General features: G+C 38.7%; 1 protein-coding gene across 4 annotated transcripts in view; it reads left to right on the plus strand.

The window, feature by feature from the left end:
* DENND1A (DENN domain containing 1A) overlaps positions 1-26514 on the plus strand; it is a 517643-nt gene that overhangs the window by 266042 nt on the left and 225087 nt on the right. For all 4 annotated transcript variants that reach the window (XM_057721732.1, XM_057721733.1, XM_057721734.1 and 1 more), the window contains exon 9: positions 4995-5105. In XM_057721732.1, coding sequence (XP_057577715.1) covers positions 4995-5105 — 111 coding nt within the window. The remainder of the gene's footprint in view (positions 1-4994; positions 5106-26514) is intronic.

Raw genomic sequence — 26514 nt, forward strand, 5'->3', positions numbered from 1 at the left:
GAGCCCTGTTCAGCCTGGGAAGTGGTCAGCTTCATGTCCCTGCTACCCAGCCCTACAGAGTGGGCCCATATAACAAATGCTAGGCATGTAGGAGGATGCTCAGAGGCACATAACTATATGCAACTTAAATAATGCTTAAACTCCATGAATAGAAAAGGAATGTTCTTCCTTAAGCCTAAAAACTTATTAGCACTGAGAAAACTGAGCCCTTTTGAGTGTGGACACTGGGAAGTAGTCTATCTAAGCAAGGTTTTCCGTTTCAGCGGATGAATCTCACGGAGGAGTAATTGTCAGGGAATAAAGGGGATGGTAATTTAGGCTTATGGCATTATAACCCAGGACACCAGGCCTAAGACTAGGTGGACAGCAACACCATGTTTGACAGGATTGATGGTTCTTTAGAAGGAGGATTGATCCTTCACTAAAAGACTGGACTCTCCCTTTAAAAAACTTGTTGAGCAAGTGAACAGATGTGGCGCACAGGAACCTAGAAGTCTGGGCTTATTCCAGATCCTTCCTACCCCCTTTCCAAGTCTAATCCATTGTCAAGCCCTGTGATTCCACTTTGCAGAGATCTGTGACATCCATATTCAAAGCTTTTATCTGAATAGCTTGTTGTAATCATTCTTTCCCTAAATATGGCAGTAGCCTGTTAGCTGCTTGCCCTGCCTCCTGCTTGCCCTCTCATGTGCATCATCCACAGGACCTCTAGGAAGATCTTTCTGCAACACAGATATGATCGTGTCCTGATTCTCCAGCAGCTCCCTGTTACCTGTGGATAAAAGTCTAGTCTCCCACAGGATCTGAACCCAGCTCCCCTGCCCCAGAACGCTCCCTGCCCTGCACCCTGCCCTGTGCACCACTGACCTGCATAGAGCTGCTCTCTCCCCCTTGCCTCTGTCTGGAATGTGCTTTTCCCCCTGTCCCCTGAGTGAACCCCCTGTTGGGAGGCCCAGAGTGAGTATCTTCTCCTCTGTCCAGTCTTCCCCAGACTTCCCCCCATACCCATCTGGCAGAGTTGAATCTTCCCTTCTCAGCCAGCCCTGGAGCACGTCTAGCCTGGATCACAGTTCTTGGCATACCAGGTTTCCACTTCTGGAACATGGGGGTCATGTTTAGTTAATCTCTGCAGGCCTAGCTCCCAGGGTAGTACTAAGCACTTAGTAAGAGTCAAACAAGTGTTGACTGGCTGATTATAGGAAACAGAAATGGAAGATTGAAGACTTAGTTCCATTAAAGGCAAGTGCTGGGAGAGAGTGGCATACCTGTGGCTTTTTTTTTTTTTTTTAATAAATGTAAGCTCACCGTATGTTCTGGCTGCAGTCTTGACCTAGGATAACTTGCCATGGAAGCCTTCTCTTCTTATTTCTCGTTCCCTATACTGTGTTGTTACCTGTCTGAAAAATATGATTGACCTGGCTGTGAAATGTACACCTGCCTCTGTGTACAGTTCTCCCGGCCCCCCGCCCCAATTACCTGATGAACAAACCACGTATTTCTTTACATTTTAAATGAATGTAGCCACAGATACCTCTAAAAGCTCCCCCTTCCCCAGCTACCTTACCTGACTTTGTGAGTCTCCAGTGTCACTTCTTTTCCTGTGGGCCCTTCACTAAGTTATTGATCACTTCATCCAACTCAGATCCAGGTTTACTGAAGTCAAGTGCTGCGTTCTTCCTAACACACCACATTGTTCCCCTTCCAGGCCCTTGTGCTTCTCTTCCACTACCCTGCTCACGCCTGAGCTAATGAGCAGTAGTTTTCAGCCAGTTGCTTTCTCCACTCATTGATTCCCTCTTTTATCAAACTGCTAGATGATGGGATACGTCATTTTACCCAAAGGGATCTCAGTCTGGTGGCACAAACATACTTGTAACTGAGTGATTTTAAGATAGAGACGAATTGTTATGGAAGCACAAAGGGCGCCTTGACAGATGAGTTGAGGAAGCCTATTAGGAGGAGGCGACATTTGAGCTGAGTCTTGAAATGGGTGTCCTCAAGGAAGAGAAGAGCGTCCTAGGCAGAGGAAACAGCGGAAGTAAAGGCCTGGGGGTGTGAAAAGCATGGCAGGCCTGAGAAATTGAGAGTTCTTGTGGCTTAAGCTACCGGATGCTTAAAGGCAGGGGAAAGAAGTCCCCTCTCTCCGAGGGGTTTTCTTCTTAGATGAGGCTTGGTGGGAACTGCAAGGGCTCCCTTCAGGTGTCCCCAAGGTCCGCTCTGCCCCACAGGTGCTCCCATCCCTGAGTGAGGTTCCCAGGGCTGTTGGCACTCCCACCCACTCCCACCGCCTAGGCGGGTGGCATCCCAGAAGGAAAGAGGCAGGGAGGAAGCAGATAAGAAAGACAGCTTCTGTTTAGACACAAATATCTTGGTAATCAGCACAGATGGGATGAGAAATACCAAAAAAAGTACATGACAGTTTAGAGAGAATTTGGTTAAATGTTACATATTTTTAACATACCTGCGTAGAGTTTTTTGGAACAAGCACCTGAGTCCTTCAGAACCTGATTGGGCTGGGGGTTATACCTCAACCAAGTGGTGTTTTTATTTCAGAAATGTTCCCTTCCCTATCCACAAAAGTATCCTTGTGTTTTTTTTTTTTTCTCCCACCAAAATAAGGCGCAGGATTTGTCTCTGACGCTGTGTCTCCCTATTTGGACGGCAAGCTGTGTAACATATTTCTACCCAGCGTGAAGCTTCTTGGCAGACTCTTGAGGCCACGTTTTGGTGGCTTCAGAGTTATCTTTGGATCTGTCAAAAGTGCTAATGGGCTTTCTGGCCTTCTTTAAGCTCCTCATTTCTATTTTCTTTTTACTTCCATCCTCTCCTAAAAGAAAAATTCATGTAATTCATCAGCAGTTAAGCATTTTACTGAAATGCTCAGCTGAGGGCCTTGTATTTTTGTTTGCGAGAATAGCTCTGCCGTGTCACTGTCTTCAGAACAAACCCCATCCTGACTTCATTAGCTCAGCACTCCTCAGTCCACCGGGCCAGAGATACACTTTTTGATTAATTCAGACCGACTTTCTTGTTTGATTAGTTTTGTTTTTCAAGTTTGTTAAGAGGCAAATTGGTGTGGTGGTTAGAGCAAGAGTTTGGGGTTCAGGAAACCTGATTTTGAAACTTGGCCCTTTCTAGCTGGGTGACCTTTTAGAAGACTATTTAACCTTCCCGAACCTCAGTTTTCCCATCTATAAAGTGGAGTTGATAATGTCTTTCTCAGGGTTGTTGAGAAGATTAGAGAGAACACGGGTTTACCTGTTGTCTGGCACGTAAGGATTACTCAATAAATAGAATAACAATTTTTAACAGAAACACTTTTTCTTTGGCCATACTTTGATCCTGCTTTGTTCTTTCCAAATGCAACTTTTATCTACTATTTTTAGTGGTGTATTAAAACCAAACAAACAAAAAAACCACACAGGTTCAGAGGCAAACCCACCCAAGACTGAACAATGCCTTATCCACTTACTGTATATAACCTTGGTAAAGTTACTTCTCTGTGCCTCTGTTTTCTTATCTGTGTATAGAGATGATAATATTTGTTCAAGGAATGGCTTCAAGATGAGTGAAATAATATATGTAAAGCCTTGTATATTGTAGATGTTTAAAAGTATTTAAGAGGGAGAATATAATGTAAGGGAAAGTGTATGCGCTATGGTGTTGCATCTGTGGCCAAAATCTGACTCTACCAGTTACCAAATCTCTCCCAGACTTAGTTTATCTATATGTTGGAAAGAATAATACTTCATTGGATTTTTTTGAGGATTGCTTAAAATTACACATTCAAGAGTACCTGGTCCAGTGCCTGGTACTTGGGAGGTAGTCAGTATGTGGACCTATTAATTCACTCATGCTTTATTTATAAGGGTTGATAGTTAACCTGGTACTCAAACAGTAAATCATAGATAAGTGCCCATTCTTATTCCCAACCCATAATATTGTTGAAAAGCACTTTATGCTATTTTGCATATAAAATCCACCTGGTTTGCTTGAATTTATGGGGGTTATGGATCTTTCATCATTATAAACTGCAACCCCTGGCAATAGTGTTCCTTCCCTCCCAACCTCCTTCATTTTCAGAGGATTATATTGTATGGCATTGAAAACCTGTAACATTGAAGAAATTAGCATATTCATGTGTATTATTAAAGTCAGGTGGGTATAGAAGGGGCTGCAGAAATGAAACACATTACATTTTTTCTGAAAGCTGAAGAGTACCAATCTATAGTACTAATTAAAGGAATGAAGCCCAGGCTACAGACAAAAGCTAGTTTAAAACACTGCTTTGTCACAACTTGCCGCTGCTTGTCTTCAATGGTTTTCTTCCCCCTTTTGAGTGAAATACCTGGAAATTGTAGATCTTGGAAATTGCTTTACTTCCAGCTGAGCCGTTTTAGAAAATGTAAACTGTGGAGGAGGGGGGACCCCAGCAGTGATGACAGGAGAGGGGCATGTCCGGCCTTTGTGGGTGGGACCTGTTGGACAGAAACAGGGTCTGTGCCAGAAGCATTTTGGTCCCTGGGTACTTTCTTTTGCTCAGAAGTACAACATGGTGCTTTGGGAAAGTTCTAGGACCCAGGGTCAGAGGATCTGAGCTGCAGTCCCATCTTTACTGCTTATTATGTTTTTCGATGTTGGTGTCTCTCTCTTGCCTTGGTTTCCTCATTTGTAAGACTGCAGACTTCTTGTGCTGCTCACCTTTTGGAACTGACGTGAAGGGCAAGTTCATTGTTGCACATGACCTCATGTTGTAAACTGTAATCATCACCCAGAGGTGTGATTGCTCAGACTCCTTCATCTCTAAGTTCTCTTCCAACTTTACATTTCATGATTCACGTGTGAGATTTGGTCTCCCAGGGAGAAAGAATAGGACAGGGGAAGAGGGGAGTATACTTGCTGATTTTATTCTGTTTCTCATGCTTCTGTTAGATACTGTTTGTAATAAGAACAAACAAAATAAGCCACAAACCTCTCCTTCTTCTTTCTCCTAGAGAAATCTGACAGAATATTTTGTGGCTGTGGATGTAAACAACATGTTACATCTGTATGCCAGTATGCTCTACGAACGCCGGATACTCATCATTTGCAGCAAACTCAGCACTGTGAGTAGACAGTCTTGAGACGGGCCTTTTAATTTTATTTTAATTGAAGTATGTATTGGAAAGATTAAAGAGAACTTTAGAAAAAGAAATCAGACACAATCCCCTCAGATAGTAACATGTCATTTTCATTAATTATTCATGTTCCTTTACAGTGTCAGTGCACATTTCATTTATTCCTGTAGTTTCACAATCAATTATAAATAGTTTCCCATTTGATTATGTTATGAGCACTTTACATATTTCCACATAAGCTTCCATTATCGTCATTTTTTATACGTCTATATCATATTCCATTATACTGATATGTCATCATTTGCTAAATCTTTCTTTTTTTGATGGCTATTTAGGTTGTTCATAGTTTAATCCTTTAGTAGGTAACACTGCAGTGAACATCTTTTGGCTGCATTTGACTGATACAGTTTGTATTCTAAGGATTGGTACCTCTGGGTCAAAGGACTGAATAAGTGCTATGACTTATGGATGCCAAATTGCTTCCCAAACAGGCTATGCTTTCTTATAGTGGATGCTGACAGCTGTGCCTGAGTGTACTATTTGCACTGCAGCCTTGCCAGAGTTGTGTATGTTGAACACATGCTTTAATTTTCCTAATAAAATAGGCATAAAATGGTATAGCAGGTTTGCTTTATTTTTAATTTCTTTGGTTAGAGGTAACTGAATATTTTCCATCCGTTTTTTTTTTTTCCTATTTGCATTTTATTAATGTCTTTTCCCATTTAACTTATAGGGCTTTTGATTTTAAAAGAAAATTGGGATGAGCTCTTTTTATATTGTAATAACTTTTACTATATAATATAAATATTTTTCATATTCTTTCTATGTTGGTTTTTTAACTTGCTAAGTATAAGAGTTTATATTTTTTCCAGCATCTATTATGAAAATTCTCAAACATAGAAAACTGAAATCAGTTTGCAGTGAACATCCGTACAATTGTGTCTAGACTCTCCCATTGACACATTACTGTGCTGGCTCTGGCACACGCCTATCTCATACCGCCCATCAAGCTACCTTGGTTTTTGATGCATTTCGAAGTAAATCACAGACATCACTGTGCTTCCCCCCAAATAATTGAATATGTTTGTTATTAACTAAAGTTCAATATCTGTTTACAGTTTTTTGTTTTTCCTTTTTGAGGTAAAACTGACATAAAGAAATTGACTAGGAGAAGTTGACTGTTAGAGAGGGTAGAAAGACCTTCTTATAGTGAGAATTTCCCTATTGAAGGGCCTATGGATGGAATCATAGGCCTATGATTTACCTATGTGTTTACCTATGAATTCAAGGCACCTAATAATGAAAACTTAGGGAGACCATTAGAATTTTCTTTATGGTTTTTATTGTAACTGTATTATTTTTTGGTATTGTTTGCTTGTCAAGAATGCACAATTTTTTAATTGCCTGCTGGGTGCTAGGCTCATAGCACATAGTAGGTGATAAAAGTATGGCCCTTGCCCTCAAGAGAAAAACAGCCCATAATAGACTTCTTGCTTTGTTTTGCATTTTATTTTAAACTATGAGTGCAGTTCATAGTCTCAGGGCCTGAACACCCAGACTGAGGTTTGGAAGGAGAATATTGCCAACCAGATTTATCATTGCCTCTTTATGAGGCTGAACAGATTAAGAGCATGTTTAAAAGAGTCTGGTCCATAACCAGTTACTGTTGCTTTGAAGCATTACACTTAAGTAAAACAAAAATGGGACATCATAACAGTGGAATTGAATTCTCTATAATATAATCATGATATTTTTTAGGCCTTAATATGTGCCAGGCACTATACTAAGCCTTCTTCATCTAGTAACTAATTTAATTGTCACTATAACAGTTTGTAGTAGGTGCTGTCATTTCTCTGTCTTATAGATAAGGAAGAATGTACCTCCTGTGTGATTTTGTTTAGATAAATATAGTGGATTAAACACACAAAGTTATTTCTGCTTCTTCCAAAAACTAAAATGAAATAAAGGAGTAAATCAGTAAACACAAAGAGTAGATACAGCAGAAACTTTAGATGCTAAGAAAATGCTGTTATGAATGTCATGCCAACATTCAAAAACTAAGGTGACATGAACAGAAAAATATAATTTACCAACATTGAATTAAGAAGAAATATAAAAATTGAATAGGTCATTTAATTTATAGAAAGTGAATCAGTATATAAAATTTTTTTTCTAAAACACTCAGCCCAGATGGTTTTACAGGTATATTTTATCAAATATCTTAAGGAACAGGTAATTTCAATCTTAGACAAACTCCCCAAGAGTCTAGAAAAAGGAATGAACACATCCCAGCTTTTCTTGTGACACTTGTATAATTTTGACATTCAACTACACAAAGAGACACTACAAGAAAGAAAAGTTATCAGCCAGCCTCACTCATTAACATACCTGTAGAAATCTTAAACAAAACAGTAGCAAATACATAAAAAATATAGTGCATACTGTTGGTGGGAATGTAAGTTGGTACAGCCACTATGGAAAACAATTTGGAGGTTCCTTAAAAAACTACAAATAGAACTACCATATGATCCAGTAATCCCACTACTGGGCACATACCCAAAGAAAACCATAATCCGAAATGAAACATGTACCAGAATGTTTATTGCAGCACTATTTACAATAGCCGGAACATGGAAGCAACCTAAATGCCCATCAACAAATGAATGGATAAAGAAGATGTGGCATATATATACAATGGAATATTACTCAGCTATAGAAAGGGATGAGATGGAGCTATATGTCATGAGGTGGATAGACCTAGAGTCTGTCATAGAGAGTGAAGTAAGTCAGAAAGAGAAAGACAAATATTGTATGCTAACTCACATATACGGAATCTAAAAATGGTACTGATGAACTCAGTGACAAGACAAGAACAAGGACGCAGATACAGAGAATTGACTGGAGAACTCGAGGTTTGGCGGGGGGTGGGGGGTGAAGGGGAAGCTGAGACGAAGGGAGAGAGTAGCATAGACATATATATAGTACCAACTGTAAAGTAGATAGCCAGTGGGAAGTTGCTGTATAACAAAGGGAGTTCAACTCGAGGATGGATGATGCCTTAGAGGACTGGGACGGGGAGAGTGTGGGGGATTCGAGGGAGGGAGGGAATACGGGGATATGTGTATAAAAACAGATGATTGAACTTGGTGTACCCCCTGAAAATAATAAATAAATAAATAAAATTTTAAAAATATAGTGCATAATAACTGAGTTTAGTTTATTCCAGAAAGGTGAGGCTGATAATACTAGAAAATCTATTACTATGGCTCACCACGTTAACATATTGAAAGGGAAAATTCATATGTTCAATGTGAATTTTCAATAGAGAAAAAGCATGACCATGTTCATGAATAGGAATATTCATTATATTGAAGGTGTAAATGATGTATAATATAGATTACATACAATTCCATTCAAAATCCCAATAGGATTTTACATAGTACTTGGCAAACTGATTCTAAAATTAATATGAAAAGCCAAAGGAAGAGCCAAGACATAATTGAAGAAAAAGAATGGGTGGTAAAGCTTGCTTTACCAGACATCAAGACTTTTTATAGAGCTGTAGTAATTAAGATGCTAGTAATGGCATAGGGATACACAAATAGACTGATAGAACAGAATAGATTGCAGAAACAGACCACATGTGTGTGGGTTCTTCATATACAACAGGGGTGGCATTGCAACATCTGGGGGAATGGATGGACTTTTCAATAATTGATTATCCACATGGGGAGGAAAAGGGAGATAATTTATATCTTATACAACATGCAAAACTGAATTCCGAATGGATCAAGGACTTAAATGTGAAAGGCAAAATTTTAAAATTTTTTGAAGACAGAATAAGCGCTGTGATCTTGGAGTAGAAATGAATTCAGTTAAATAATCCAAAGTATGCATTACATAAAGGAAAAGATTAAAATTGTGAATTTTGTTCATTAAAATATACCATTCAGAGAATGGAAAGATAAGTCACAAGCTGAGGTGAGATATTTGCTATATATAAAACTGACAAAAGATTAATATCTGAAATATATAAAGAACTACTATAGTTTTAAAAAAAGCAGAAGACAAATCTATCAATAGAAACATTGGCAAAAAGCACAAATAGGCATTTCACAGAAGAAACACAAATGGCTAATAAATATATGGAAAGATGCTCAACCACATTAGTAATCACAGAAAAGCAAATTAAAACTACAGTAATTAAAACACTAGATTTGCAGAAATTAGATGTCTGATAAACCAAGTGTTACATTGCAGATGTATTGGAGAATTTCATGTACTACTCTTTGGAGAGTATATGGCACAGAACTATTTGCATATGCCCAACACTCAGCAGTTCCACTCCTGGGTGAAAGTGTGTGTGTGTGTGTGTGTGTGTGTACATACACATACATACAGGCTCTTTTTGATCATGTATCATGTGATACATGTGCAAACATGTTTGTAGCAGCGTTGTTTTTGGATTTGTTTTTTAAACTTGGAAAGAACCCAGATGACCAACACAAAACTCACAAATTGTTGCATAGCCATACAGTAGAATACTGTGTAAGTGAAGATGAACTACACTATCAATGTGATTGGTGTCTCATACAGAGTTCTGAGTAAAAGAAACAAGCTGCAGAATAATATGCAGTGTGATTTCATTAATATAAAGTTCAACTAAGAAAAACTAAATGGTACAGGAAAAAAACTGTAAAAAACACAAACACATGGAGGCTAAACAATATGCTACTAAATAACCAAGAGATCACTGAAGAAATCAAAGAGGAAATCAAAAAATACTTAGAGACAAATGACAATGAAAACACAACGATCCAAAACCTATGGGATGCAGCAAAGGCAGTTCTAAGAGGGAAGTTTATAGCAATATAATCCTACGTCAAGAAACAAGAAAAATCCCAAACAATCTAACCTTACACCTAAAGAAACTAGAGAAAGAAGAGCAAACAAAACCCAAAGTTAGTAGATGGAGAGAAATCATAAAGATCAGAGCAGAAATAAATGAAATAGAAACAAAGAAAACAATAGCAAAAATCAATACAACTAAAAGCTGGTTCTTTGAGAAGATAAATAAAATCAATAAACCTCTAGCAAGACTCATCAAGAAAATGAGGGAGAGGACTCAAATCAATAAAATTAGAAATGAAACAGGAGAAGTTAGAACAGACACCATAGAAATAAAAAGCACCATAAGAGACTACTACAAGCAACTATATGCCAATAAAATGGACAACCTGGATGAAATGGACAGATTCTTAGAAAGGTATAAGCTTCCAAGACTGAATCAGGAAGACAGAGAAAATATGAACAGACCAATCACAAGGGATGAAATTGAAACTGTGATTAAAAATCTCCCAACAAACAAAAGTCCAGGACCAGATGGATTCACAGGTGAATTTTATCAAACATTTAGAGAAGAGCTAACACCCATCCTTCTCAAACGCTTCCAAAACATTGCAGAGGAAGGAACACTCCCAAACTCATTTTATGAGGCCACCATCACCCTGATACCAAAACCAGGCAAAGATACTACAAAAAAGAAAACTACAGACCAATATCACTGATGAATTTAGATGCAAAAATCCTCAACAAAATACTAGCCAACAGAATCCAACAACACATTCAAAGGATCATCCACCATGATCAAGTGGGGTTTATCCCTGGAATGCAAGGATTCTTCAATATATGCAAATCAATCAATGTGATACACCATATTAACAAATTGAAGGATAAAAACCACATGATCATCTCCATAGATGCAGAAAAAGCTTTTGACAAAATTCACCACCCATTTATGATAAAAACTCTCCAGAAGGTGGGCATCGAGGGAACGTACCTCAACAGAAGAAAGGCCATATATGACAAACCCACAGCAAACATCTTTCTCAATGGTGAAAAACTGGAAGCATTCCCTCTAAGATCAGGAACAAGACAAGGATGTCCACTCTCGCCACTACTATCTACATAGTTTTGGAAGTCCTTGCCACAGCAATCAGAGAAGAAAAAGAAATAAAAGGAATCCAAGTTGGAAAAGAAGAAGTAAAACTGTCACTGGTCACAGATGACATGCTACTATACATGGAAAATCCTAAAGATGCCCCCAGAAAACTACTTGAGCTAAGCAATGAATTTGGTAAAGTTGCAAGATACAAAATTAACACCCAGAAATCTCTTGCATTTCTATACACCAACAATGACAGATCAGAAAGAGAAATTAAGGAAACAATCCCATTCACCATTGCAGCAAAAAGAATAAAATACCTAGGAATAAACCTAACCAAGGAGGTAAAAGACCTGTACTCAGAAAACTATAAGACACTAGTGAAAGAAATCAAAGATGATACAAACAGATGGAGGGACATACCATGTTCTTGTATTGGAAGAATCAACATTGTGAAAATGACTATATTACCGAAAGCAATGTACAGATTCAATGCAATCCTGATCAAATTACCAATGGCATTTTTCACAGAACTAGAACAAGAAATTTTACTGTTTGTATGGAAATGCAAAAGACCCCAAATAGCCAAAGCAATCTTGAGAAGGAAAGACGGAATTGGTGGAATCAGGCTTCCCGACTTCAGGCTATACTACAAGGCTACGGTGATCAAGACAGTATGGTAGTGGCACAAATACAGACATATAGATCAATGGAACAGGATAGAAAGCCCAGTGATAAACTACAGTCAACTAATCTATGACAAAGGGGGCAAGGATATACAATGGAGAAAAGGCCGCCTCTTCAATAAATGGTGCTGAGAAAACTGGACAGCTACATGGAAAAGAATGAAATTAGAACACTCTTTAACATCATACACAAAAATAAACTCAAAATGGATAAAAGACCTACATGTAAGGCCAGACACTATAAAACTCCTAGAGGAAAACATAGGAAGAACACTCTTTGACGTAAATCACAGCAAGATCTTTTTTGATCCACCCCCTAGAATAATGGAAATAAAAACAAAAATAAATAAGTGGGACCTAATGAAACTTCAAAGCTTCTGCAGAGCAAAGGAAACTGTAAGCAAGACGAAAAGACAACCCTCAGAATGGGAAAAAATATTTTCAAACGAATCAACAGACAAAGGACTAATCTCCAAAATATATAAACAGTTTATCCAGCTCAATATCAGAAAAACAAACAACCCAGTCAAAAAATGAAGAGCAGAAGAGCTAAACAGGCATTTCTCCAAAGAAGACATACGGATGGCCAAGAGGCACATGAAAAGCTGCTCAACATCACTAATTATTAGAGAAATGCACATCAAAACGACAATGAGGTATCACCTCACACCAATTAGAATGGGCATCATCAGAAAATCGACAAACGGTAAATGCTGGAGAGGGTGTGGAGAAAAGGGAATGCTCTTGCCCTGTTGGTGGGAATGTAAATTGATACAGCCACTATGGAGAACGGTATGGAGGTTCCTTGCAAAACTAAAAATAGAACTATCATATGACCCATCAATCCCACTGCTGGGCATATACCCAGAGAACACCATCATTCAAAAAGACACATGCACTCCAATGCTCATTGCAGCACTATTTACAATAGCCAGGACATGGAAGCAACCTAAATGTCCATCAACAGATGAATGGATAAAAAAGATGTGGTACATATATACAATGGAATATTACTCAGCTGTAAAAAGCCATGAAACTGGGACATTTTTAGAGACATGGATGGACCTGGAGACTGTCATACAGAGTGAAGTGAGTCAGAAAGAGAAAAATAAATATTGTATATTAACACATATATGTGGAGTATAGAAAAACAGTACAAATCAACCCGTTTGCAAGGCAGAAATAGAGACTCAGGTGTAGAGAACAAACACATGGACACCAAGTGGGGAATGTGGGGAGGGTTGGGGGGCACTGAATTGGGAGATTGGGATACCAAATAGTACACTCTAAATATATGCAGTGTATTGTATGTTAACTGTATCTCAATAAAAGTTCTTAGAAAAAAAAAGAAAAACTAAATGGTATATTATTTAGGGATACATACAAATTATGAGGGGGGTGGGGAATGTTTAACAAAAAATTTAGGTAGTAGTGTCCTCAGAGGGAGTGAAAGGAATATAGGAGGCATATATGGGACACCAGAAGTATTGTTTTCTTTCTTGAGCTAGGTTAGGGATCAGCAAAGTTTTCTGTAAAGGGTCCGATAGTAAATATGGTTTTTTGTTGCAGCTACTGGACTCTGACCTTGTAGTTTACTGTCAGTAAACTAGTGAGTGTGACTGTGTTCCAGGAAGCTTTATTTACAAAAATAGGAGGCACACCAGACTTAGTCTTCAGGCTGTAGTTGGCCAGCCCTGAACTAGGTGCTGGGTTTTGGCGTCTTATATATTTCTCCTTTAAAAGTCGCTTATATGATATACATACTTTTATATGTATATATATATTTCAGAATTCTTGGAAAGTTAAAAAAGAAGATACCAAGCCCTTTTATCATGAAATTTACAATACAGGGATAGAGACAAAGTAGTTCTTGTACAAAGGTTAAGAATCAAACTTGCACAAGATTTTGCAATGGCAATGCTAGAAACCAGAAGATAGTGAAACAGTGTCTAAACTTCTAAGGGAAAATTATTTCTAACCTGAAATTCTATCCTTATCTAATAGAAGTGCTCAGGAGAGAGTGGCACCAGCCCCTACCACACTTGTCAACCTCCTGTGGTCACTAGTCCTCCACTCGCCTTCTCTATTGTGGATGAACTGTCCATCCTTTCTAGGGCAACCACTCCACTTGTCCATCTGACTTCATTCAACAAATATTTTTTGTGGCACTGTCATAGGTACTGGTGATACAACAATGATCAAAATAGGCAAAAATCTCTGTCTTCACGTGAAGCTTACATTCTAGTAGGGTAGATCTTTAATAAACAAGGTGAGTTAACTATACTGTACATTAGCTAGTTCTAAGTACGAGGAGTACAGTAACACAGAGGAGGAGAGTGGATGGGGACTGGTGAGGTGGCAGGGATGGCCAAGGAGTGCCTCATAGAGAAGATAACACTTCAGCGTCCTTCTTGTTACCTTATGGAATTTCCGCCAGCATTGAGCTTCTCTCTCCTGCATCATTATTTTTTCTTCTCTACTGGTACATTCTTATGCACTTGCTAACATAGTATAGTGTCTCCTAAACTTCAAAATAAAACATCTTTAACTGCATCCCTTTTATCTTTTTTCTTCCTTTTAGAATAAGATTCCTCAAGAGAGTTATTGCTATTTACTGTCTAATTCCTCTCCTCTCATTCTCTCCTCTGTCTTGTGTTAGGATTTAGCTCCCACCTCCACTGAAACAGCTTTTGTTCAGTCACCAATGACCTCATGTCAAATAAAACGAGTTAATATTAATACTTGCAAAACTCTTAGAACAGAGTCTGGCATAAGATGTATGTATATGTTTTTGGTAAACTATTAACATCTATAATGGGAAGTTAAGTATTAATGTTTAAAATTTTTAATCAAGAAATAGATATTTAGAAATAAGGAGATAAATATTGTGTTGAATGTGATTACTTTGAATTAAGGATAAGGAGTATCATGAGATGGACTGCTGTTGGTTAGTAGTATAAGGCTTTAGCACTTTTTGTTTTTGTCTTTCAGGCTATAAACACATTACTTTGACTTAAAAAAAATTCTTTTCAACAAAAAGTTGATTTCTTAACTGAGTTCTGAGTTCTACTACCTGATGGTAGAAATCTCTTCAGGGAAGGGGAGGGGTCTCCTTACGCCTCACATGGAGTCAGCAGCATCCTGATCGGTTTGTTATGTACAGTTTCTCTGGGGAGAAGGAGCTGAGCAGACATCAGTTTTATCCAAGCCTTTGGACCTCTTCAGTTTCAGAATTTAAGAAGTTTTCTAATTGTTGCCTTTTATTTCCTCAATAGTGGCTTTTTATTATCTTTTCGATGAGGGGGAATGCAAAGGCTACTTTAGCCTGCAGTTTCTGATGACCCTCTCTTGACAGATCCAGATGTGGCCTGTCACACCTTGACAAACCACATTTTTCTCAGTTTTGTTTGATAAGATGTAGGCTTAATGCTTCTCAGAGCCATCAAGCATCTGAAAGATAAAAGCCGTCGAACACCCCAGAGTTCCGCCTTGTGTAAAAATAACTGTGCGTCAATAGAGGCAAACCCAGCAATGTTTAGTTCAGAGTCAGGTAATATTCACTTCAGGTTTTCTCGGTCAATAATGTTGTGATATTCTGTATAAGAAAAACATTAATTTTTTGTTCTCTTTTGCACAGTTAATGTATATTGATTGTTTTATAAATGATAAATAGGGAAGGCTTAACTACATCTTGTTCTCTAATGTGAATACTTCAGTGAGATTTCTTCTAACACAGAGGCCCCATTTTTCTTCCAGATTTTCATATCTGAGTTTAACTCATATTGCTTTTTGGTAACTCTTGTGGATAGCAAGTAGGTCTAAAATAAGACCTTTATAGAGATAATATCATCTAATTGCAACAGGAGTTCTAGAAGAGCAATATTATCCCCATTTTACAGAATGGCCCATCCACTCAGACAGATCGATTAACTTGCCCAAGGTGACGTCCTAGTCATAAAAGAGATGGATATGCAGGTGGATCACTGTGATGCAGTGTCAGGGGAAGGGAGGCTTTGGCTTCAGGAAGGGGAGAAACAACCAGGAATTAATGTATAGATGAGTCTTAGCCCCTTCAAAGTGCTTGCTGTGGGGGCCAGGTTATGTTTATTGGGTGCCACCTCTCAAACGAGCATCACAGTCCTTATATGGGAACTGTCACAAGAACCAGAGGCACACTGTTAAGAATATCTGTCACACTTGAGGGGATCTGAAAATTCTTATAAAGAGCCAAAAAGATACTCTGAGTCAAAGCTGGTGGGTCAGGTGGCTGGTGGAGCTGGTAATGCTGGTTTGGGTAAGAAGTCAGTCCTGATTGTACAGTATTTAGGGAAGCTTCTTATGTAGCCTGTAAATAGCTCCAAGACTACCCAAGGTGTGTCAACAGCATCCGTGGATTAAGCATGTAGGACGCCCGTATTTAGATTCACTCTATATTTTATATGGCAGGTCCCCAGTTATCCCTGACAACGTTTAAAAATTCTTTTAAGTTACCCTTTTTGAGCCACCTACTATGTGCCAGACACTGTGCTAATTTTTTTTTTCTTGCAACAACCCTAGAAATTAGTTGGTTTTATTCTCTTTTTTCAGATGAGAATATTGGCACTTGGAAAGTTGAAGTGCCTTGTCTAAGATGAGTAGCAGAGATGGGATTAAAATCCCCTTCTCTTGGCTCCAAGCCAACCCCCTTCTTACTGCCTCATACTGCCTCCTTGATAACTCACCATTTGTTATGAGTTCCCTTTGACATTTGTACCCAGAGAAACATTCTTGGTAAGCATTCTGTTAACCATGGATCTGAAATCACAGAAAGAATTTCAGTCTGGACATTGCCTTGGAGTGCATATCTAAGCTTTTTACTTCCAATTTAGTGAACATTTTCTATGTGCCTGGCACCAGGGAGACAGAAGGCCAGTATGTGAATTTCTACCTGGCACACTCACCCTATTAGCCAAAGCCCCATATCCATGAGCACCGTTCAGATTCAGCCCACTCTGTCTGCATGTTGTTACTCACCCAGCCCCATCCGTGCTGCTCCTCTGCTGTGAGCCCAGCCTTGGTGGTCCCGGGGGCATGTCTCCCCCAACTCACTGTGGTTTCAGGTTTCAAGTGCTGCAGTTCCTTTCAGCCCCTGTGTATCTTGGCCCTAATCACTCCCTCTGTGACATAGGGATGCTGCAAGAAGTTGTGAAAACTAAGAATATCCAGTTAAATGATGACAAGAGCATATTTACTTCACAAAGAAATGTGTATTTGTTTTATTCAATGGATGCTTTTTAAAACAAGTTCTTAGGAAGGAAGCACAGTTTAGTGGCAAGACTGCTGCCTAATTAATTGAGCCTTCACACCTAATTATTTGTGTGGTACCCATAACTATGAAAAGAATTACTACTTTTCTGATAGTACGTCAGGTAGAGAAGGGAAAAAAACCTAATACCTTCTCCCTGTTGGTTTCTTCCTGTTTAGTCCCAGAGAATGTGGGCCTTGGGCAGGCCTTGGACATTGGTGACCTAGAGAGTAGTGGGTGATATTTCTGTCTCCCCCAGCATCCTCAGGTCTGGCCCTTAGTAGACACTTCAGTGTTGGTGTGAAGGGATGCATAACTTCCCAACGTTGCTTCAGTCCTGTCCCGTCCACTTCAACTGACAGCATTCACTATCTTAGCACCACCTGGTCTTGTGACCTAAGAAGGGCCAGTCTGTGGACTAGGGAGTTTTTCAGATTGAGCTTCACCTTCACTTCGTTCCTGATGAACTCCACCTGGTTATGACTACCCTTGCCTGTGTAGTGGGTTGGGTACCTGAATGATGTGTGTAAAGCTTTCCTAGCTCTTCTGGGCTAGAAGTAACTAATCCTGTTTGCTTATCTTCAGCCCTTGAATCCTAGATGAGAGTGGCAGTTTAAGAAGGTTTGAAATACTGGACCACAGCCAGGGCCTCTTTGCCTGCACACTCCACTCTGCATGTTCCAGCGGTAGGAACAAACTGCATTATTTTGTTTCAAACTGTGCTCAAGGGAAGCCAAGACCTTGTAACTGGAAACTTACCAAACAGAGAATTCTAAGACTAAATTTAGTGTTCCATTTAAAAAATAAAATAAATTGAACATTTTGTTTGTTCATCTTTTATATGTTAAAAAAGAGAGAGATTAACCTAGTTCACACTAACAACCTAAGAAGAGTATTCAAAGAAGTAAGAAGAAAATTAATCCCTTTCGGTGAAGAGGGAAATCCTTAACAAAATGTAATGAAGTGGCATGAAATATAGACTCTGCAGCCAAACTTTCAAATAGCAGAGCCTCTCTAATCTCCATCACATAAAATTTTATTGTGGTCCAGAGAATATTAAAAACTGTTAGAAATAAATGAAAGGAACTTCCATTGGCAGGAAATAGGAGAAAAGGTTGGTATGTTTTATTTGTGTGGTTTTTCTCTGGTTTTTAAATGTAAATACAATTAACTGCTTTTTGAACTATGTTCTTTATTTAATTATGTGTGAGTTCATTTTCTCTTGTTCATGTTGAGCTATAACTAGAATGAAGAACCTTGATGTTATGAAGATTATATAAACTATGTTATATATAGAGTAACAACAGTTTAATTTGCAGTACTTTAAAAATTGCTGTGACTTCAACCAGCCATGGTCTCCCTACTGGTTGTTGCCTTCCTCTCCTGCCTCTGACTTCAACACATTGAGTACATGTTATGGACTAGACAGAGGATTCAGTCTGTTAGCGATTCCTAAATGCTGACTCAGGGATTAGCTGTGTTAGAAATCACTCGGAAAATTTGTTAAAAATTCAGATTCTTGAGTACCACCTCCAGACATTGTGATTCAGAAGGTCTAACATGGGGCCATGGGATGTCCATGTTTTTAAGGTTCCCCAAATGACTGATACAGAAGCAGATTCAGAACCAGTGAATAGACAGTTCTCTAAGACAATAGTTATTTTGCATCATTAGAGTCCTTTTCATTTTGAGACTGTGTATTAGAGGCTGATTAAGTTTGTTTAGAAGATATTTGTGAGTATAGATTAGCACTAAAAAATTATTTATTTCCATACTTCTCTTTGAGAGAGCTCTGATTTTGACATTGAACAGGACAGAGCTAAGTATAGAGCAGGACTAGTCTAGAACAGGACGGAGGTAAGTATAATCTATTTAAGCTCTCAGTAATGTTGGGTGCTAATGTAGTCCACCAGTGTAATTTTAGATACGTGTGTATAAATAGATCTAGAGAGGTGATATTTCTTTTTAGCCATTGCATTGAGAGCATTTGCAGAGTATCTTGTTTATTATTTTAGTAGCGTGGTCAGTTTGTGCAATAAATTGTATGTTCTTTATAGGACTGATAGCTTTTTTATATGACTCTTATGAATCAGATCTCTACTAAAAAACACTAATGAGTAATATTCAAGTCACTGACATCTTAATATACTTGCAAAAGCCCTAAATGGCACTAACATTGGCAGACATCTGTGGATTTTGTTAACGAAATTAGAACACCTACTATGTGCTGAGTCAGTGAGAACAAGAACTCAAAATTTCCCATGGTTTCTGCAAGCTGAAAGTGTGGTAACTGGTGAGCAAATGTAGTGTGATGTGAGGTTAGACTATATAGTTAGGGGTTGGTACAGACCTTGTGAAAATTCACATTTTTTCTTATCTGCTATCTTGATATTTGTGTGTTCTCCCAGCTAGATGATTCATACAGCCCTGTTTCTGCTATCTTTTCCCAAGAAAAAGGACAGCAGGGCTGAAGGAGAGGAGAGAACACCAGACTTCAAGCCAGGATGGTTTTGTTCAGTTTCTACCTGTGTAACTTAATCCTCTCTAGCCCCTGGCAGCTTATCTTTCTGAGTCTCTCTGTCCTCTTCTGTAAAAAGAGGGCAGTATTAATACCCCCCTCAGGGTTGTTGAAAGGATTCAGTGGTCATAGATATGAAAACATGTAGCCCATTGCTGGGCACATACTACTCTGAATCCTACCTTGTTGGGGCAATAAACTCTGGTTTGACTTTCAGAAGCAAAGAAGGCTGTAGAGATCCTGGAAGAGCTCTGAAGATTTAATTAGTACAACTAGTGAGAGTGGATGGTGAATGAATCCAAGCAACAGAGAATAGTCATGGCAACTCGTATGAGATTGTCCATATCCGCCCACTTCTCACTAGTCACATAGTCATTGACTAAATTGTCATTTGTTGTTCAGATCTCCATAGTCATCACTACGTGGAGCTGGAGTGGCCTAAGAAGCTGCTGTGTTCATTTAACCCAGCATTACCAGCTGACCAAAGACTAACTGCTTCCTGTCTTCATCCTTCCAGGCTCTGCTCTCATGCTCTCTCTCTGGGAAGCAGACCTGATTCTTGCCCCAGGCAGAATTAATGATTCCTTCTTTATGTGCTAGCACGCTTGAACCTCTGTTATAGCACCTCTTTCATAATGCTTTTGTGTTGACGTTGATTGCTTACATTTTGATCTTTTTCTCTCTATTTTAAATCGCTTGAGGGCATGGCGTGTACACATAGTGGATACTCAGTAATTGTCGGATTAATACAGATCATAGCACAGAGGCAGTTTCCTATGGGCTAAGAGCACGAATTCTGGAGCTAAATTTCCTAGGTTTATAGCTTGCTTCTGCCACTACTGTGACCTTACACGATGTCCTTAGCATCTAGGAATCATGGTTTTCTCATCTGTAAATGGGGACAATAATGCTACCTACCTTATAGGGCTGCTGTGAAGATTAAATGAGTTAAATAGTGTATGTAAAGCACTTAGAACAGTGCCTGGCAGATAGTAAATGCTGAGTAAGTAGTCACAGTGGTGTCTGTTTATAGCTTCAATCTTTCTGAATTTACTGTCACTTTCTGAGGTTGGATTTGTCTGACAAAAGTGTGCAGGGGAAATTTTTGTTTCCCTATGCCTTCAAATCTAGTAACTCCTACCATGTGAAGGTTTCTTAGTTTCTTTTTCACGTATGGATGCCCGATAGGTATTTATGATTCTATGTTCAGTTATACTTTCTTTCTTTTAAAAAATGCAATTCTTTATTAAAGCAGTATATAAATTAGCTAAACACAAATTATCACCTTAGAAATATTTTCAAAGAATTATAAATATCCACTTATGCTAGACTTGAGGTGGAAAATAGATTTCTTCTTGAGTGCCAGCTTGGAGCCACTGACAATGGTTGCATGTTCAGAGGGACCTGCAGACTGTGTCCATGATCAGTTAGAATATGTCATAGGTGCAGAATGGGAAAGTGCTGTCCATGTATTTAAACGAATTGTTATTAATCCCAATGTAATTTTACCTTTTTCTTTTTCATCTTAAAAAAAAAAAAGTCTGCAGTTTCTTCACGTATGGTGCTACAGGCTTATCTACACCATAGTTTACAATACCATACTGTCTGCCTCTGCTTTGGTGGCTAAAGCTTTTCTCTGGCAGTTTTAGTTGCTTTGATGTTTTGAAGTGTCAGATCTTGGCACGAAACTTGTTGCCCTGATTAATAACTTACTCTGATTACTCTAGTTAGTAGATACCTTTAAAAAAAAAAAACAGAGGGGTGGGCGGAAAGAGACGTGATTGAGTAGGCAGGTGACTGCCTAAGCTTCCTTCTTGCCCGAGTGATCTTTCTCTCAGTGGAAGGCGTTCGATTGACTCCATGTTGCTGTGTTGGTTTTTGTGGGAGTTTTTTCCTTCCCTTTTCCCTGAGAATGGTGGAGAAGCAAGAAGTATGATGAGTTCTACCCAAATGAAAGAAAAACTACTTGAAGAAAGATTGCCCTTCCTACCCCACAAAAAATAAATACAGAAGCATTACATTTCGACGTCTAAGAAGAGCAGGACATTCTTTGCTCTTTTCCTTCTTCTTTCTACTCACATGTCTGGCATCTGTCTAGAAGAGCTGAAGGCCTTTGATTTCTGAGGCTAAGTTCTCTTTCAGCCAAAGCATCTTTGATAGTTTCTTAAAAAGCCAACTCTTCCCTCACTAACTATAATAAACACAATTTGAACCATTTATAATTAAAGGTTGTTCTCTTACTCTTTTTGAAGGGTTGAGTACATTAACTTTCAGATTGCTTGAAGGTTTTACTTAAAACTTTTTGTTGATCTTATAGTGGGTTTTACATGTAAGAATAAATAAAAATCAAAGCACTGTTTGAATCATATTGTCTGAATCATGGCACCATTTATTTCCTTATGACCACAAGGGTGGTTTATAATTAAATAGAAGAATCTAATTCTTAACTTGAGAAAGCTAACAACTTCTCTAAGACACAGGGTTTTCTACAGTTGTTATACATAGGATTACTTTTGGTTGAAATGGGTAGACTGAAAAGTGACCTGTCTTTAAGGTTCATAATCTGGTACTCTCTCTATATTCTGTGCTTTATTAGTTTGCTGATGTTTGGGTTCAGAGAAGAAATTCAAATGCCTCTAACCCTGTGATGAAGTAGGTGTCAGTTTAATCTTTTAACATTGAGTTCTTGGATGTGACTAGTGACCGTGACCATCTGATTTTTTTTTTTCCTCTTTCAACTTTTGGAACTTGGAATCTCATACCTCTTCGGAATTTACAGCTTCTAGTTGTGATCTATTAAGCAATTGAAATTTGTTAAATGTCTGATAATCTTGTCTACCATTCCTCATGATGTTAAGCTGGAGGCATTCTGACATTCCCCAAACATTTACTCAGCACCTGTTCTGTGTGAAGCATAGTTAGAGATAAGGAGAGAATCAAATGTGGTCTCTGTCCTTGAGGAGCTCACATCTTTAGTCTCATGCCCCTGGTCTCCTAAGATTCTCTACCTCTGAGATCTTCAGAGTGTCAGGGGACAAGCATGGAGGAAGGCTGTGCCTTCCACAGTCAGGTAATGGAGATGCGGTGGCTGAAAGATGGTGGTTCCTAGATAGCACATGAGTTTCAGGTGTGCCCCTGTGACTGCAGAGAAGAGAAAGCAAGACCAACTTTGAGACAGAGTCTGTTGTACTTATGCTTAGTCAGTGTGGCTGAGGAAGGTGAGCTGGGGCAGAGGAGGAGCATTCTTTACATCAAAGGATGGAAATTCCTCTAGATCAAAGTTGTCAAAGCTGGAAGAGGGGACAGGGATCATGTAGTCCAGCCTCTTGTTTTCCATATTGAGACCCAGGAGAGGAAGTGACTTGCTCAGATCAAAAAGAGATTTAGTGGAAACTCCATGAAAGTATGTGAAAGGGAACATGACAGAAAGCCAGACTTTCCAGTAGGTGTGCCCAAATTGAAATGTAAACCTTTCCCTTTAATACTTGTTCCTTCATTCTCTAGAATTTCCTGTGAATTAAAGATACTACACCTCCTTACTTAAATGTAACTAATCCTCAGGAAATCATCAGTTCTGTGTTTGTTTTTTAAATGATTATTTTCTATTAAGTAGTATTTTGCTCTAGATATTTGGTCATCTAACAGCAAGACAAATTCAATATAATTTTCTACATAATTTGGCCATGCCAACAGGGACAATATGTCACCTAGTTCAGAATCCTGAGCATACTGTATTGGCACAGTATAGGCACTCAAAACAGTAGTTAACTTATGCGTCATGGAGGTGGCCATTATAGTCTGACAGACCTGGATATGAGTACCAGTTCTGTCACTTACTAGCTATGTGGCCTTGGGCAAGTTATCTTACCTCTGAAACTGTTTCCTTATCTGTGAAATGTAGTGTGGAGTGTATATGAACACACACACACACACACACACCCCACCTCTAAAACAGCTCTTTGCAAGATCCTAAACCCCCAGGATGGTGCCTGGCACTTACTGTTGAGATTCCTTTTTTTTTTTTAAAGGGGGTCCCTTTACTTTTATTCCATGTTAAATTGCAGAGCTACTCTTAGGAATCAGCTGAATTGGTATCTAAGATTGTGACAATCTGGGCATTATCCCTAAGAAATACCTCAAATTGAAAAAAAAAAAAATGTGTCTTTGTGATTTTTCAAACCCCATCATTGATGGCTCTCCATTCATGTCCTACCTCCACTGCCTTCTCCTTTCTCTCCTTTTGCGTCAAAGGAAACTATGGAGCCATATAGAAAGCTCCGAAATCAGACTGACCTTGTGCACCTTTAATTGAGGACAGAATTTGCTAAAAGTGCGTCCAAAAACCCACCAGTGGTTTACTTTACAATTTCTGTCCTGGCTAGACTGGCTGTTGGCTGTGTAATGTGTCTAGTTTTGTCTGGAGTCTTAGACTATTCAGCTGCTTCAGGGCAAAATCTTTTGGGGTGTCGTTAAATGGGATTGATAATTGGCTTCTGATGAATATTCATTGTGACTAATGACTTTGGGCAAATTTTACACATACTATCTTTCCATTCTCCCACTGAGTGAGATTTTGATAGATCATTTTCCTCAACTTGCACTTCAATTAAATATTCACAATACCCCTTTGTTGACTACAATCCAAATTGTATACTTTCATTACTTTTAAATTTTGTATTCTGTAAGGAAGTGAGCATAGGCCTTTAGGACCCTTCTTTTTTTTAATGGAGTTTAGTTTTAAAGTTTTGTTTTTTTAAGTAAGTGGCTAATGATAATTTATGGGATGTATGTTATTTCTGATTAAGCATAGATATGTCATAACAGTTTTCTGTGGTCCACTTAGTCACTATTTGTAAGAAATGATGCACGTTGTTTGTGCCATTTAGTATTTTTGAAAAGAGCCAAAGCACTCCTTTTTTTTTTTTTTTTTTTTTCTGTTTGTTTTCTTAATCAAATAGGTAAAAGCATTTTACTCCAATTGCAGAGATTTGGCCCTCAGAAAACCTCCCAATGAAAATGATGATCAGACATCTTAAAAGTTTGGTTTTTATGAGGGATAAGTAATTTTAAAACCTTGTCATTTAGCTGCTAGGTTTTTTTGAGGCTAAGGAGACATGAAAAGAACATTGTCTGAAGATAAGATCTCTGCCACTGTGTCGCTTGAAATAGGATTTTGACTCAAACCAATTTAAGCTAAAAAGAGGCAAGTATTCAGGCTCTGTCTCAACCAGGAACATTCTGTTGAATGACTTTTTCAAAGAAAATTACCAGTGAATACATACAATGATGATACCTTACATTTGTACGGCACCGTATAGATTGTTAGGTGCTTTTATTTATTTATTTGGGTGTTGTAGAGTTACAGAGTAGGTGTGTTATTGAATAAATGGTTGGATGGATCCATTGACTTAATTTTCCAAAAATTATTGTTTTGGGATTTGAATCATATACCCTGCTCTGTGAGACTCATAAAAATATTGGTCCAATACTATGAAAAGCCAAGCCACTAACTATATCATGAATATACTCGAAGTGGGAATTGTTTTTTATTCAAGAAACGTTGCATTATCTAGCACATATACATATACGTGTGTGTGTGTGTGTGTGTGTGTGTGTGTGTATAATGCCATGAGCAAAAGAGACACAGGGTCTTACTGTACTTTACAGTGAGAGGACAAATAGTCATAGTCCCATTAATAATGGGGACACGTGGGCACATGCCCAGTGGAGCCATGCAAGGCTTTGTAGAGGAAGGTAGTACAGAGAGACCCAAGGGAGGAGGAGTTTGCTAGGGGCGCAGATCTGGGCCAGTGGGAAGACAGAAGGGAGGAAAAGGAGTACATAACTATTCCTAAATCTGCAAATGATTTATTCCAAGGATAAACTTGGAGACGGTAATAGAGACTGTGGCTGGAGATGCTTCTCCACAGGTAGACAGGGAGCTGGTGAAGACATGAGCACATGCGTTTTCCAGGTGTGCCTCTAAGCACATTTCTGAGTGGGATGTTACATGACTGGACCTGCACTTTAGTAACAGTACTTTGGCAGTTGGTTAAAGAATGGGGAGGAAGAGCTGGGACCGAAGGCCAGTGTAACCCTCCAGTCTGACTTCAGGGTGGAGTTGGAGTACAGTTGGTTCATTTTCCACTCACTCAACACCGGTAAAGATTTTTTATCTTTTCTAAGCCCAAAGAGATTAGTCATGTATAATATGACAGAGAGCCTCCTTTATGTGGAAACCTACCAAAGTGGATTGAGAAAAGATGGATTAAACCTTAGCAGAGTCACTGGGAGCTACTCTTGAGAGCTTGTTGAATGAGCTCCTGTTCATGGCATGTACCTGATTTAAAGAACAGGGTCTGGAGGGAAATGGAGGGGAAAAAAGTAGTGGCCCTGGATTTAATACACAGCTCTCACAACTGTGAACCATCAGCAGAATATCCAATTTAAAGCTGTTCATGTTACACTAACCTCTGGGATTCTTTTAACTGGGCCTTGGCACGTCACTCTTTTGCCACGTAAATGTCCTTCTGTCAGCAAAGGCCGGTTAACAGCTTCCAAAAGAAGCAAAGTCCTCATGGGAACAGGCTTCCCAGAAACCAAAGAAACATTAAAGAAAAAAGACAGAAAGAAACATGTGTTGTTGGCTTTTGTCACTTCACAGCCCTATCTCCAAAGATGTTGGGTTTTTTTCCTTCTCTCACTATATTGAATTTTGTAGCAATTTTATTCCATTGTATCTTTGTTTCCTAATTATTCTGTTATATGAAATACTGATTGTATGATGGGGCTAGCTCTTAAGAAAAAGAAAAAAATATGAAATAGGGACAAGTCAAAAGAAGAGGGAGTAGAAGGATTAGTCAGTAAACAGTGCTGGAGCAATTGATTAACTATGTGGAAAAAATAAATTCTCACCTCAGTCCTTAAACCTAAATTAATTCCAGATGGATTAAGGAGTTAAATGC

This window comes from Hippopotamus amphibius, chromosome 2 (genome assembly GCF_030028045.1).
Source record: "Hippopotamus amphibius kiboko isolate mHipAmp2 chromosome 2, mHipAmp2.hap2, whole genome shotgun sequence".
Taxonomy (NCBI): domain Eukaryota; kingdom Metazoa; phylum Chordata; class Mammalia; order Artiodactyla; family Hippopotamidae; genus Hippopotamus; species Hippopotamus amphibius.